General features: G+C 44.0%; 1 protein-coding gene across 2 annotated transcripts in view; it reads left to right on the top strand.

Annotated features, from left to right (window-relative positions):
- Positions 1-16686, top strand: part of szt2 (SZT2 subunit of KICSTOR complex) — a 292175-nt gene that overhangs the window by 51847 nt on the left and 223642 nt on the right. For both annotated transcript variants that reach the window (XM_072510616.1, XM_072510617.1), the window contains exons 16-20: positions 1371-1607; positions 3889-3967; positions 9533-9630; positions 10871-11039; positions 11906-12020. In XM_072510616.1, the coding sequence (XP_072366717.1) occupies positions 1371-1607; positions 3889-3967; positions 9533-9630; positions 10871-11039; positions 11906-12020 (698 nt within the window). The remainder of the gene's footprint in view (positions 1-1370; positions 1608-3888; positions 3968-9532; positions 9631-10870; positions 11040-11905; positions 12021-16686) is intronic.

Genomic DNA, 16686 nt, shown 5'->3' on the forward strand with positions numbered 1-16686 from the left:
GTACTGACTGCTTCCTCCCAGCCCCTCTCACCGTGACCCATCTATCTTTATTCTTCAGAGTAACTACATCCCTGAAGCTTCTATCTATGACCACATCTGCCTCCCGAATGATCCGAAGTTCATCCAGCTCCAGCTCCAGTTCCTTAACGCGGTTTCTGAGGAGCTGGAGATGGGTGCACTTCCCACAGATGAAATCAGCAGGGACACTGTTGGTGTCCCTCACCTCAAACATTCTGCAGGAGGAACATTGCACTACCTTCCCTGCCATCCGCTCCAGAGAAAGAAAGAGCTTACCTGTTAATCACTCCCCTTCTCAGCAAGCACTCACTCAGCAACCTCTGCGCCCTGCACGATAACACCTGAGGGAAAAGAAAAGAAAAACTACTTACCAGTCACCAGCCAATTCCTTACTGCAGGCTGTGGCGTCACGGTTCAACCTCTTTCTACTTCTACCTGACCTCGAGCCTTCCTCTTGATCTTTACAGTGGTTTTTTTTTTGTTTAGAGGAGGGGGTAGGGAGGGAAACACTGAAGAAGTGTTTCGGGTTTAAGTGTCACTTGACAACAGCTCCTCCACAAACCACCTTCAAGTTAGGGTGACCACAACGGAGGTATGCAAATTTCCCCCGCAACCGCCAATCAGCAGCTCCGCTCTACTGCCCTCTGCTGGATACCTGTCTTCACTTGAACAGCTAGGGTCTCTTGCGCAGATACACCTTCAAGTTAGGGTGACCACAACGGAGGTATGCAAATTTCCCTTGCAACAGCCAATCAGCAGCTCCGCTCTACTGCCCTCTGCTGGATGTTTGCCAATGTTTGACCTGGCGCCATGAGACTTCATAGGGTCCAGAGTGATGTTGAGAACTCCCTCGAGCAATTCCCTCCCGACTATATCAGTGTGCCGTCAATTCTGCTGGGTCTGTCCTGCCGGTGAGACAGGACATACTCTGGAATAGTGATGGTGGTATCTGGGACATTATGATTTTGTGAGTTTGACTATTGTCAGGCTGTTGCTTGACTAGTCAGTGAGACAGCTCTTTCAGTTTTGGCACAAGCCCCCAGATGTCCGGAAGGAGCTCTTTGCAGGATCCGTGTGTCTGTGTTTGCTGTTGTTATTTCCCATGTCTAGGTTGATGCCGGGTGATACATCCAGTTTCATTCCTTTGCGGAGGATATCCCACTCAAATATCGTTATATGATTTTCAATTCAGTACCTTTTTATGGGTGATATTTGAATTTTTAATTTAGTTTCATTTAGATTTTGGGGTTCAAAATATGGCAGGAGTGCCACAGTTGTATAAAGAGAGTAAGAATGATGATTTCTGGATGTTGCTCTTTTTCACTATGTTTTATTTCATGTCTGCTTCTAAGGTACGAGAAGCTCCCATCAGACTATCGAACTCCCTTTATCTTGAACTTGGACAACTGTGGACACCCAGCATCCATGTCAGGAGCCACGACAATGACAACCACTCGCACAGCTTCCTCCACTCTTGCTTCCCTGTCTCGTTATTTTTATCATCAGCGTTGGGTGTGGTCTGTGCAGCCAGGCTTGGGGCCATCAGTGCCCATCACTTCAGCGGCGCAGATGCTTTCCATTCTTACTGAGTAAGGACAATATTAATAGAGGTTTGGTCTGTGGAAAAAATATTTGAAGAAATTTCTTAAATATGCAGGAGCATCAAATCTGCTCAATCTATCCAGTCTATTCCATAAACGCATGATTTGATGCTTCAAAAAATGCTTTCTGTCTAGCCTGGTCTGCAACAGTTTTGAATAATCATGCCCTATCCTGCCTCTATCCTGAATTTGCCCAAAATGCTCCTTTGCATTGTCCTAATTAATTCTTGTTATTTCAAAACCTTGATTCCTCTTCTCCGTTTAAGTTGTGGTTTTCAAACTACAATCAGCAGACATTTGAGGTCCCATAAGGAGGTCTGGAAATCTGCGAGTTTCATGATGTGAGATCTGGATTTCTGAAAGTGTGTCTGCAATTACTGCTGATTTATCAATGAGAATCATAAAGAGTGTTTTTCTTGTCTTTGATCAATCGGGTAGTTTTTTGATCGTATTGATGATGTGCATCATTTCTTAAAATATGCATGTGACAATGTGCATGATCATGGACAACAAGCACAGATGTCCGCAGGAGGAGAAGTGTTCACCTGTAAGAATAAAGAACATACAATGAGCATTCCCTTGCAGTATGGGTTTGCAGTGCATATATGTTTCCATTTTTTGAAAATGTTTTTATTGGGTATTTTTGTACAAAAGGATGAACGTGAACATACACAAAACCTATTTACATCAGTTACAATTCACATTTTTTTACCCAGTTGCCCAGTTTTGACTTGGCCTCCTAACCCCAAGTCCCCCTCCCCTTCTTGCTATCTGATGTGTCTTCATTGTCCTGAACTTATTGGTTAGCATAGTGCTGCTTATGTTACCTCTTATTAAGTTGCTTTTATTTGGTTGTTTCTGTTTATAAGCATCCGGTTGGGAGGGGGTAGTGCCTCTCTCTCTCTCTCTCTCTCTCTCTCTCTCTCTCTCTCTCTCTCTCTCTCTCTCTCTCTCTCTCTCTCTCTCTTCCCCCCCCCCCCCCCCCCCCCACCCGTGTGGGGTGTGATTGGGTTCAGTCTCTTCGCTCCCTACCCCTCACCCCCCCTCTCTCACTTTCCCTTTGTGTCTGTGGTCCCTCTGTGAATCCCCGCATCCCCAGCTTATTGGCTGACCTATCAACAATGTAATAATGCCCACAGACCTCAGCTAGTCATCGAAAGACTGATAAGCAGCAGGATTTTGCAAGTTGAATGTTTCAATTTTTCCTAAGAGAAACAACAAATCATTGCTACTGGTCTTTAGAAAGTCTTCTGAATTTTTTTTGTGAGCTTGAACACAATGTTTCTCTTGCCAGTACTAGTGACAGATGTTTACTGTGGTAAAAGCACTATCTAGTACGAACACACACAGGATTAGGATAAGGAACCTTCATTTGATAAGATCGTGGAAGATCTGAATATGGCATCTAGTTTCCTGACTGGAGTACCCTTTGACTCCCTTGTCAGTCAAGAATCCAGCTAACTCGGCCTTCAACATATTAAATCACTCTGCCTCGGGGCGGCACGGTGGCACAGTGGTTAGCACTGCTGTCCCACTGCGCTGAGGACCCTGGTTCGATCCCGGCCCCGGGTCACTGTCCGTGTGGAGTTTGCACATATTCCCCGTGTCTGCCTGGGTCTCAACCTTACAACCCAAAAAGATGTGTAGGGAAGGTGAATTGGACACACTAAATTGCTCCTTAATTGGGAAAAAAAGAATTGGATACTCTAAATTTATTTTAAAAATTATCACTCTGCCTCCACTGCTCTCTGGGAAGAAAATTCCACAGACTAATGGACCTCTGCGAGGAACAAAAAGTTTTTCCTAATCTTCTTAAATGGGAGGCTCTTTATTTTTAAATTGTGTCGCCTAGTTCTAGTCTCTCCCATAAGGGGAAACATTTTCAGCATCCATCCCGTCAAGTCTCCTCAGGATCTTGTATGTTTCAATAACCTTTGGATTTGTAGTATTTTCTTGTCGAACCAAAGATCTGTGGAGGGTGTCAGTATTTGCAGGAGGTTCCCTGGATCAGAAAGTTTTCAAACCCTTGCTGCAAATCTATTATTAGATGATTTGGACCAAATTGAAGTATATCCTGTGCTTATTGAACTAAAACACCAGGGTTAAAACAAAGAACTGAGAACATACGGTTATTTTCTAGACAAAAATTGAAGTTTGTTCTCAATATGTTTTTATTCACAACAAATAAACTGTAAAAAGTGATCTAACTGCCATCAATGTGGCTATTATTGGACCCTAACTGGCCATTTTCCTCTGTTTGAATGTGTAGGATTCGCCTGTCTGAAGGGTTCCGCTTTGCTGCTACTGGAGATGGCATTGTCACCATGGTGATCGAGTTACCTATGAAGGTAGGAGCAAGGAAGGTGTGCTTAGAATCCACTTGATGAAAGTTCACCTGTCCAGGTATTTGGGCGTTCTGATTAAAAAGGACAATCATACACTGTAAAGGAGGATTTGAGTACATCAGTAGTATTGGAGTAGGGATGTCTTGCTGCAGTTATACAGGGCCTTGGTGAGGCCACATTTGAGTATTGTGTGCAGTTTTGGTCTCCTAGTTTGAGGAAGGACATTCTTGCCATTGAGGGTGTCCAGTGAAGGCTCACCAGACTAATTCCCGGGATGGCTGGACTGACAAGAAAGACTGGATCGACTGGGCTTGTACTCGCTGGAGGTTAGGAGAATGAGAGGGGATCTCATAGAAACATATAAAATCCTGGTGGGACTGGACAGGCTACATCCGGGAAGAATGTTCCCGATGTTGGGGACGTCCAGAACTAGGGGTCACGGCTTAAGAATAAGAGATAACCCATTCAGAACCAAGGTGAGGAAGAACATCTTCCCTCAGAGAGTTGCAAACTTGTGGAATTCTCTACCACAGAAAGTTGTTGAGGCCAGTTTGTTGGATATATTCAAGAGGGAGCTGGGCGTGGCCCTTATGGCGAAAGGGACCGAGGGATATGGAGAAAAAGCGGGAATGGGATACTGAATTTGCATGATCAGCTATGATCATATTGAATGGTGGTGCAGGTTGAAGGGCCGAATGGCCTATTTTCTATGTAAGACCTTTTTTTTAAACGATACTTTATTGACCGTATATCCAGAAAATGCAAAAACAGGAACAGTCAATAAAATGAAACAATATCGAACACTCCATAACATAGTAACAATGCATATACCATGATAGCAATATAACACATCAGAAACACTATATACAAATACATCCGCCACACCCCAAAGAAATTTTAAAAACAAAATAAATTACCCCCTCAATCTCTTAATAGCCAATACCCCCCCCCCCCACTTTCCCACCCCCACCCCCGCTGACGTTCTAATACTTCTTGAAAAAGTTGAACAGCTTCCACCTCATGAAGAACCCCTCATCCATACATCTAATGGTGAACTTAATTCTCTCCAAAATGCAAAAACCCAGCAAGGGCCCACACCCATGACCCGGTACTTGGTGAATCCGAGGACCGGCAGTTTAGCAAAATTCTCCTTCGGGCTAGCAGGAGGGCGAAAGCCACAACGTTGGCCTCCTTCCCCATCAAAACACCTGGATCCTCAGACACTCCAAAAATAGCAACCCGTGGAGAAGGCGTGACCGCCATTCACATCTCTTGAGACAATACATCCGTGACTCCCTCCCAGAACCCCACCAATTTGGACAGGATCAGAACATGTCGGCATGATTCGCAGGAGACCTGGCACATCGTGCACACTAATCGACCACTTTTGGGAAGAATTGCCTCAATTTTGCCAACATCATGTGTTCTATGTACAACTTTAAACTGAGCGAGACTAAGTCTAGCACATGATGAGGATGTATTAATCCTACGCACTGCTTCTTCCCAAATCCAACCTCACCTTCCAATTCCTCCTCCCACTTTTGCTGCATAGCCACCATCGAAACGTCCGCCGCCCTGGCCAACTCAGCATACACATTGGAGATCTTGCCCCCCTCAATATTATCCTCCAAGAGGAGCCTGTCCTGTCGATCCAAGGATGGCAACATTGGAATGAACCAACCTCTTTCCTCAAAAAGGCCCTTATTTGGATGTATCTGAACTCATTACCACTGGGCAATTGGTAAGCCTCCGTCAGTTCAGCTATGTCCGCAAACTTCCCACCCAGATCCAGGCCCTCGAAGCATTTGATTCCCAAACGGTTCCACTCCTTAAACCTGGCACTAATCTCGCTGGGACAAATCTATGGTTACCACAGATAGGGGCCTTTATGTACATGCCCTCCAGGCCAAAATGTAGCTGGCACTGATTTCACACCCTCATAAGTGGAAACTACCACTGAATTTGATGAGTACCTTCTCGGTGTGTATGGTAGAGAAGCTGAAGCCAATGCCCTTAAGGAGGTCTCCCTACACAAGGACTCCTCCACCCTACACCATGCCGGCCCTTGACCTAACACCATTTCCGGACCATGTCACTATTGGCAGCCCAGTAGTAACTCTGAAAATGGAGAGAGCCAGGCCTCCACTCCGTCTACCTTTCTCCAGATAAACTCTTTTAATACTGGGACTCCTCCCCGCCCGCACAAAACCCAGAATAAGCGTACTGACCAATCTGAAAAAAGATTTGGGCAGAAAGATTGGGACATTCTGGAATACAAAAAGGAATCTTGGCAGGATCACCATCTTTATTGCCTGGACTCTCCTGGACAGAGATAGCGGCAGCCTGTCCAATCTTTTAAACTCCTCTTTCATCCCCTCCACTAAACTTGCCAGATTTAACTTTTGAACTGAGCCCAGTCCCATGCTACCTGAATCCCCAGAAAGTGAAAGCTCTTTCTTGCCAAGCGAACCGGCAGCCCACTCATAATATAATCATCTTTATTGTCACAAGTAGGTTTACATTAACACTGCAATGAAGTTACTGTGAAAAGCCCCTAGTCTCCACATCCCGGCGCCTGTTCGGGTACACAGAGGGAGAATTCAGAATGTCCAAATTGCCTAACAGCGCATCTTTTGGGACTTGTGGGAGGAAACCGGAGCACCCGGAGGAAACCCACGTAGACACGGAGAACGTGCAGATTCCGCACAGATAGTGACGCAAGCCGAGAATCGAATTTGGGACCCTGGCGCTGTGAAGCAACAGTGCTAACCACTGCTACTGTGCTGTGGTGTAGGGTGGAGGAGGCCTCGTGTACAGAGACCTCCATAAGGCATTGGCTTCACCCCCTCTACTATTCTCACCGAGTAGTGGTAGTTTCCACTTTGAGCCCGAGCCCCCCCCCCCCCCCCCCAAAACACCACCACCACCAAATGCCTTCTCGGCATCCATTGCCTCCACAACTTCCATCTCGCTTCCTCCTGCAGGCATCATGATTACGTCTAATAGCCTCCGTATATTGGTCGCTAACAATCTGCCTTTTTCGAACCAGTTTGGTCCTCTCCAACCATGGCTGGTACACATCCCATAATACGGGTAGCCAAGATCTTGGCCAGGAGCTTCGCATCTACATTTAGGAGTGAAATCGGACGATAAGATCCACATTGTTCAGGATCTTTGTCCTTTCTTTGAACGAGGGAAATGAAGGCCTGCGACAGCGTGGGGGGAGCACACCCCTCTCCAGTGCTTCATTGTACATCCGCACCATAAATGGACCCAGCAACGCGCCAAAACGTTTGTAAAATTCGGCTGGGAATCCGTCCGGACCCTGGGCCTTCCCTGACTGCATCAAACTCGCACACCCCAACACCTCTGGCAGACCTACTGGGGATGCCAACCCCTGCGCCCTCGGCCGATGCACCCTCGGAAACTCCAATCCAACAAAGAATCTTCGTCTCAGTTCATCCCCTGGTAGCGGTTCCAGTTGGTATAGTTTCTGATAGAAGGACTCAAAAATGTTATTGATTCCTGCCAGGTCTGTTGCCACCTCAGCCCCTGTCCCTAAGCCTACCTATTTCTTAGCAGCCGTCTGTTTCCTCAGGTGGTGGGCCAGCCTTCTCCCCATATTTGTACACATACCCCCTAGCTCTGCGCAGCTGTCTCACCGCCTTATCTGAAGTGACAAGAGGCTCCAGATGAGTCTCCTGGAGAAACATCAAGTCTGCCTTCAGGTTCTTCAGATGAGCAAATCTGCACAACCTTTTAACAGGACCATTTAGGTCCCAGACGCCCCACCCCCGGCCCTGCTTGCGGCGATTATCCCAGGTCATCAAGTCGTGCCCTTTGGGGCCCCTGCGAGGCATCCACTGCCACCAAATTCTATATCTCAGTGCCCTAACATTATTCACACCGTCAGCTTCTCCATATCCCCCCCCCCCCCCCCCACCCATATCGACCCCTCGACCCGACCCCCCCCCCCCCCCAAACTAAACCAAAAAGAAGAAACATCCTCTCCTCACACCACCTTGCCCCCGCCATCCCTTCCATTTACTGGTTCTCACTAGTATGGTGGCCCCGAATGAGGCCTGCCACTACTCTGAACCCGCCATATCGCCCAAACCGGATTAAAAAAACACAAATAAATAAACAGCACCTATCACACCCTCTACATCTCCCCAGCCCCCGAACATCAAACCCACCTCAATAAAACGAAAAACAGGAAGGAGAATGATAGAGAGAAGAATATAGCAAAGAAACAGAAATGCACAGCAATCGAACCAACAACAATATCAACGGCACAGAATAACCACATTTACAGATCCCAATCCCATGGTCCTGAAGAAACTTGCCCGCCTACTCCGAGGTGTCTAAAAAGTACTCTTGCCTACAAAAGGTGATCCACAATTGGGCCATATACAATAATCCAAAATCTCCCACCTTCCTTATACAGGACTGCCTTGACATCGTTGAATCCGGCGCAGCGTTTAACCAGTTCCATAACCCAATCGGGATACATTCTGATTACACTTCCCTCTCACGAGCTCTTCTTCACCTACCTGGCCCATCTCAGAATGTTTTCCTTGTCCAGGAAACGGTGCACTCACACCGTCATCGCCCTTCTCAGGGCTTTCTTCTCAGCACTGTGTGCACAATCAATTTCGGGGGGGGTGGCGGGTGGGGTAGCTGAAAACTTTCTTGCCTGCCAGCCTCTGCAGCATCTGTGCGGAGAAATACTCTGAGGATTGCGAGCCCTCCAACCCCTCCAGCAGACCCACTATTTGGATATTTTGCTGACGCCCTCGATTCTCCGACTCGTCTACCTTGTCACCTACTTTTTTGAAGCTGTCAGTCATCAGGGAAAGCTCTGCTTCCATCGAGGCCAGCCGGTACTCGTGGTCGGCGACGGACTCCTCCATTTTTTTGTAGCGATTCGCCGTAATGGATCAATGGCCCTTACCAGATCTTTAGAGGTTTCCAACCTCTGTTTCTGGAACTGAGCAATTAAAAAGTTTACCAACTGAGCAGGAGACCATTGGGCCGCAAGTGCTGACTCTGGGCATGCCACCGTTGCGCCTTCAACCGCGCTTTCCAGTGCCTTGAGTTCTGCTTGCAGCCGCTTTTTAGCTCTCTTTACCGCGTGTATTCCAGACCCTGCACAAAATATTGCCAACACCTTCACCTGCGAGTATCGGGACTTCGGACCGCATTCAAAGGTCCGACCTGGATTTATGGGCAAAACAAATTGGTTTCCCCGTTCGGGAGCCACCTGGTATACGGCCGCATGGCATCCACTGGCAGACCGGAAACAAGACTCTTAGTGAGGGGATGAATCTGTGTGTCCTAGTCACTGCTAGCTCCCCCTCCTTAATTAAACAGACTTGGTGGAGCCTGTCAGGAAAGCCTATAAGTGTTTGAGAAGCCAGTGCTGGAGAGCAATGATAGGAAATTGTTTTCTAAATTAATTATCGGTATTATGTGCACTGTATTATGAAAACTGTCCATTATACCCATTTGGGATTGGCAGATGTGCTCTGTTGGAACGGTTTATTGGTACAGTTTATTTGGATGCAGGTCAACTCGAGATGTGATGATGATGATAATGATGAGCTCCACACTTGTCTAGTACAGTACATTATCTTTCCACCTCACGCTACATCTGCCAAAGACAGGTAAGATTCTGAGATATTAAACTGCTGTTTGAGTTTTCTGGAATCTGTGTGTCTTTTACAGTCTGAACTAAACAGATTGCACAATGGTGACAATAAATAGCCATTGCTTATTTAGGATGACATTTTAATCTAAATAGAGGTTGCAGGAATGGTCTCTGCTGTAGTGTTAAATTTTAGAATTCTGGAAATGATACTTAAGATGAACGATAGGTGATACATAGGACTATATTGGGATGAATTTTACTTCATAGAGTTATAAAGATTATTAATTCACTGATTACCTCTGACCAGCTGTTGCATAGCTTGCCTTTATTGGAAAATATCACGACAGGGAATTCAAACATGCTAGTTATTCTGCAACTACATCAAATATACTAGGCTGTTCAACGGTTTTGGCAGGTAGCACTTCTGGTGACCAAATAGATGGCGATTGCCCAATGTAGCATGAAACCATATAGACTTGAAGGTCACAGTTTAATTTACAGTCCTTGCTGCATTAGCTGTCACTGCTGTTGCGATAATTGAGTTGCTACAATTTTGCTCAGCATCTGTGCCTAAGGAGCAGAGGATCATTATCATCGAATTAACCCTTTCCAAGAAAGCATGCCCAAAGGCTAGGCAAGAAGAGGATCAGACTTAGCTGTGAACAGCCACCCAGTTCTCGCACAAAGAGTGGTAATTTTGGTAAAAGCTATTGGGTCTGCTGGTATCGATGGATTGGGCTGCAAGAGCTACTAATCTTTAGAATAGGGGAAAAGCCGATGGGAAAGCACATTGTGGCTCGTTGAAATCAAAGTTTCCACTGACTGCATTTCCTGTCAGTCGTGGCCACTCTTCTTCCCCAACATGTGTGGTAACATCTGCCGCACCCCCACAAGTCCCAGCTTCATGTGGCATCTTTCGCTCATGATTGCTGCTGTCTCTCTCTCTCTCTCTCTTCCCCCCCCCCCATCCCATAAGCCTTGATGTCTTCCTCCCTGAGAATTGCAGCTTTCTTCTGATTGGATTTAGAGATTAAGTTCCACCTGTTACTTTACTAAACAAGACATGGTACAGCCAAACTGAATGAACTTTTGCTTAAAGAGCAAGAAATGGACTGCTGGGCAATGCAACCTGCCTGCTAGTCTTACCTTGGAAGTAGCTGCACTTTTTGTCATGATTAGATATTGAGTACTATTTGTATTTTCCGAGTGTTCACGTGATATAGAGATCTGCTGATCTGCTTGCAATTCTCGCATAGTTTTTCCACAGATGACGATAATGACACCGAAGTTGAGGCAATTGAACTTGACACGGAGTTAAATTTGGTGACGGAATGCTGGGTGGAGCCTCAGAACGGTCATGTGATCACCTCTGCTGACAGCCGGAAGTACTTGAATGGATTGTCTTATTTAGAAATCCCAAAAGCAGTAAGTCAGATGAGAAAATATTTCCGCTCAACTAAGAGAACTTCTGCATATAGGGAGCGTGAAGATTGCAAAGTAAGAATCAGCCTCCAGAAGCAATAAGCACTGTGTAACTCCTGTTGTTTGTGTGAGTACAGAGATGCACGTGTAGTATATAGATCAGACACGTATGTAATGCTGGACAAAGGAGTCTCAACTCCTTTTTCAGAAGCTTGAGTTATTCTGCCCACCAGTATCGTTGTGGAGCCGTATCTATTACAGTATCTTATTTGGGACATAAACATGCTGATTTTACAGTGTACAACGGTTCGGGAGCCATTCATTTCCCGGATGCAGCGAGTTGGTACCCTTATTCCTGGATTTCACTGTGTACATGTATAGAAATGAATGCTGACACACACAAGCAAGTCCAGCAGTCCCTGCTATGTGGTGCATGCTGTCCATTGCCTGTAGATAATCCAACAGTAAAGAGAGATTGAACAATCCATAGATAATGCACAAAAGGCCCAGACTTTCTGTAATTTGTTCTTCTGTTAAGGAAGTTACAGAGAAACCTGACCATTTCAAACTGTTGTTTTAATTTTCCTGTTAAATGGAGGCCAGGTATAACATAGAGTATATTTTCTTTAGAGATACAGCCTCTTCCCTATTGTCACGTCCTCCTTTGGGAAGGCTGACCAAATCTTTCTTAAGGCTCTCAGGATTCTAAACCCTCTAGAAGTACTACTTTAAAACGGACCTCTGAATCTTCTGTAGGCTTAATAAATGATTTTTTTTCTCCGAAGAGGCTTTTTGTTATATGTTCATGATATTCTGCAAGGGGTGGTGGTGTGAAATATTTTCATGGATGTAACTTCTTTTCCCCCTAGATTTACCCACAAGACCATGCATGTATATCTTCCATGTTGACCTTTGAACATCTAAGTCAGCTTTGTCAGAATAAGGACTACATCTTGCCAATATGGGGGTCAAGGAGCACAGAAGGTAGGGGCCCAAATGCATGGAAGCTAGGAATAGAAATTTAGAACCCAAGAAAGGTAATTTAAAAAAAATTATTTCACGGAATGTGGGTGCCGCTAACTAGGCCAGCATTTATTGCCCACCGTAATTGCTCATGAGAAGGGTTATGACGACTGGGATCTGATCTGAGACTGCTCAGATATGTTTGTTGTAGGACCCTTGCAGCCAGCAGTGGACGTTTGACTGTAGCTTTTACTTTAAGTACTCTGTGGAGGTAAATGGCCTTCTAATTCATTGAATTGTCCAGTTTCCATCTTATTTCCCCCCCCCCAAATATTTAGGGTAAACAGTGCTGAGTTTGTTTACAGGAATCATTTCAATTATCTTTTTTTTACTGAATAAGCTTTGAAGCTGTTTACTTTATGTTCTTTCATACTGTGTGTACTTGCCTGTAAAGTAGTCACCCCCCCCTCCCCCCCATTGTGCTTCGCTACGTCTTTATCTCCTTTTATCAGAAGTCAGAGTGTTAACTAAAAGTGACAGTGTTATGGGCCAGGGTTTAGAGAACCCCAAAGTGTATCATGGAGTTCACCTGACCCACAACTTTTACTAGATTGTGGTATGGGGAGCACAAGGCTCACTCTACAGGTATGGTACAGCAGAAATGGAAAAGTATTTTTTCAAGCAAAACAATGTTTATTCTATTAACTCAAGTTAACCTTTTTAAAACACACAGTGAACATCTTAGCAACCATCAATTCAAATATAACCCCCGAAGAATACAACATTAAGTAATCCTTTAAGCTTTCCTTTTAACAACCATAAGACTTTAAAAAAAAAAACTTTAAAACACAAAGATCAGGTTTAAATTCACTATTGAGAGCAGTTATTAGTTTTAAATTACCAAAGGATCGATTTACAGTCTTTAGATAACAGAGAGAGAGACTAATATACCTTCTGGCTGTGACTGCAGCTATCCAGCTCTGAAAACGAAACTAAAACACACCCTGCAGCAAACAGCCTAAAACAAAAGTAAAAAGCTGACAGACAGCCCAGCTCCACCCACACTCTGACATCACTGCAGTAATAAACACCCATTTCTTAAAGGTACACTCACTATAGATATTTATATACACACCCATTTATAAACACCCATTTCTTAAAGGTACTCTCACATGACACCTCCCCCAAGAAAGAAATAAACCCATCAACTTCAAGATAGTTTCATTTTTCACCTTTTCACTATCCTTCAAGAAATGCACACAGTAAATATACTTTTTCGTTTCAAAAAGCAGCACGCAAACAGGTATAATAATATAGTCCATTTTTGTAACGTTCTTTTTCCTCCAACTGAAATCCTTCTCGATTGACAGTCTCTTTGAACAAGAAGGTCTCTGCACGATCCGTCCATTTCTCTACGCCTCGGCATTTCTCTTTAAAGTCAGATACTTTAGTTCAATCTGATCACAGAGTCCCTTGTAAATCTCCAACACAGGAGCATTGGTTATCACAGCTTTCAGGCAGTCAAATGCCTGTTGAAACTCCGCTGTCCACTGAAATTTTCAATGTTTCTTCAGCAAGTCCACCAGTGGAACAATCACGTGACAAAACATTTGCACAAATGTTCGATCAAATCCACTCATGCCAAGAAATCGCATTATTTCCCTTTGTGATGAGGGTATTGGAAACTCCTCAATAACTGTTGGTTTCACATCCCGTGTGACCATTCGACCCTGTCCGATTGTATGGCCAAGGAAAGTGACTTGGGCTTCTCCAAATTCATTTTTGGCTAGGTTTATCACCAAACCCGCCTCCTGAAGTCAATCGAATAACTCCATCAGATGCTTTAAATGTTCTTTCCATGTCTGGCTGAAAATTACCAGATCGTTGATGTATACCGTACAATTGGGTAATCCTGCAACGACTTTGTTAGTTAACCGTTGAAATGTGGCTGGGGCGTTTTTCATGCCAAATGGCAGAACTTTGAATTGGCATATACCATCTGGAGTCACAAAAGCTGAAATCTCCTTCGCCCTTTCGGATAAAGGTACCTGCCAGTAACCTTGAAGTAAATCCAGTTTAGAAATAAAAGCTGATTGTCCAACTTTCTCAACACAATCCTCCAAACGTGGGATAGGATAAGAGTCCGTTCTTGTAACTGCATTAACCTTTCTATAGTCCACACACAACCATTGGGTACCGTCTGGTTTAGGTACCATCACTATGGCTGAGCTCCATTGGCTGTAACCCACTTCAATTTTGCCATTTTTAAGCAAACTCTCCATCTCTTTGTTAACCTGTGCCAATTTTAAAGGGTTAAGTCTATATGGATGTTGTTTGATTGGAACAGCATTTCCCACATCTACATCATGTATAGCCATTTTAGTACTTCCCAATTTATCTCTACAAATTTGTCCACGTGATATCAATAACTTTCAGGTCAGTTCATTTTTCCTCTGGAAGGTAACTCAACAATTTATCCCAATTTTTAAGAGCATCCTCATTTTCCAATTTAATTTGTGGTATGTCAAATTCAGTCATCTGGATTGGGTTCGTCACTTTGAGTTAGAATCCTTAAAACCTCCTTTTTCTCTCCTTCCCTTTCAAAGTACCTTTTAAGCATATTCACATGACACACTCAGTGAGTCTTCCTTCTATCTGGTGTTTTTACCACATAATTCACCTCACTTAATTTCCTTTCAATCTGATAAGGTCCACAAAACCTAACTTTTAAAGGCTCACCTACCACTGGTAACATTACTAAAACTTTATCTCCACTGGCAAAACTACGAACTTTGGATTTCTTGTCCACTACACGTTTCATCACATTTTGTGCAACTTTTAAATGTTGTCTAGCCAATTCACCTCCTCTATTTAATCGTTCCCTAAAATTTGACACGTAATCCAATAATGTAATTTCCGATTTCTCACTCTCCAATTTTTCCTTAATCAATTTAAGTGGTCCTCTTCCCTCATGACCAAAAATTAGTTCAAAAGGACTAAATTTGGTTGATTCATTAGGTGCATCCCTAATTGCAAACAGTACGATTGGAATTCCTTTATCCCAATCCTCTGGATAATCGTGACAATAAGCCCTCAACATTGTCTTTAATGTCTGTTGCCACTTTTCTAACACTCCCTGCAATTCTGGCTGGTACGCAGTTGATTTAAATTGTTTTATTTCTAAGCTATCCATAACTTCTTTGAATAACCTTGAGGTAAAATTTGATCCTTGATCCGATTGTATTTCTGTGGGTAGTCCATATCTGGTAAAGAATTTAAGTAACTCCTCCACAATCTTTTTAGCTGTAATATTACGTACTGGAATGGCCTCTGGAAACCTAGTAGACACATTCATTATCGTCTAAAGATATTGATTCCCACTTTTCGTTTTAGGAAGGCGTCCTACGCAATCAATTAGGAGCCTTGTAAAAGGTTCCTCAAATGCTGGAATGGGTTTAAGGGCGCTGGTTTTATCACTGCTCGAGGTTTCCCTATCACTTGACATGTGTGACATGATTGACAAAATCTAACTACATCTTTATGTAGTCCAGGCCAATAAAAATGTTTCTTGATTTTAGCTTGAGTTTTCCTTATTCCCAAATGACCTCCCACTGGTACCTCATGTGCAACTCTCAACACCTCCATTCTATACCCTACCGGCAATACTACTCTATGAACATCTGCCCACTTTTCATCCGCCTGCATATGTAAAGGTCTCCATTTTCTCATCAAGACATCACTTTTACGGGAATAACACTCTGGTATACACTCAGATTCCTCTTCCGTGTATGCTTTCTGATGCATCCGTTTTATTTCTATATCTTTCTGTTGTAACTCCGCCAATTTTCCTGAACTAAAAATATCCGCCTCATCCTCCACCTGTTCTTGTTCTTTTTCAACCATCTGATCAAAAATCGTTTCTGATAATTGCACTTGAAAATGAAAATCGCTTATTGTCACAAGTAGGCTTCAAATGAAGTTACTGTGAGAAGCCCCTAGTTGCCACATTCCGGCGCCTTTTCGGGGAGGCTGGTATGGGAATTGAACCGTGCTGCTAGCCTGCCTTGGTCTGCTTTAAAACGCAGCTATTTAGCCCAGTGTGCTAAACCAGCCCCTCAACTTCATCTTCACTCTTTGATTTCTCCTCTTGTCTTAACGTGTGACTTTGCTCCCTTGTTACTACACAATCTGGAAAAATCCCAGGATATTCGCCCTTCAGCACTGCAGTTGTCTGATTTTCCACTGGCTTATCAACCACAGTAGGCATCACTCCCACTATATCATTACCCAAGATAAACTGTATTCCTGGACAAGATAGTTTCTCTATTACTCCGACTACCACTTCACCAGTCCTCGCTGGACTTTCCAGCCTTCCCTTATATAATGGAACACTTCTTTTCTCACCCTGAATTCCACATATTATCACCTTTTCTGGCAATATTCTTCCCAAACGACATAACTACTCATCTCTTACCATTAAAGATTGACTAGCTCCCGTATCTCTTCAAATTGTGACTTCTTTACCTGCTCCTCCTGATACACATGACTAAACTTTACCCACACAAGTAAATTCTTTAAAGAGATCTGGCACCTTCTTATCAATCACATCTTTATCAGGCTGTACAATCTTTTGCACCTCCTTTGCTTCACTTGGGCTTTCCTTTACCACTTTAACAAACCCCACTGT

Source organism: Scyliorhinus torazame, chromosome 7 (genome assembly GCF_047496885.1).
Source record: "Scyliorhinus torazame isolate Kashiwa2021f chromosome 7, sScyTor2.1, whole genome shotgun sequence".
Classification (NCBI taxonomy): domain Eukaryota; kingdom Metazoa; phylum Chordata; class Chondrichthyes; order Carcharhiniformes; family Scyliorhinidae; genus Scyliorhinus; species Scyliorhinus torazame.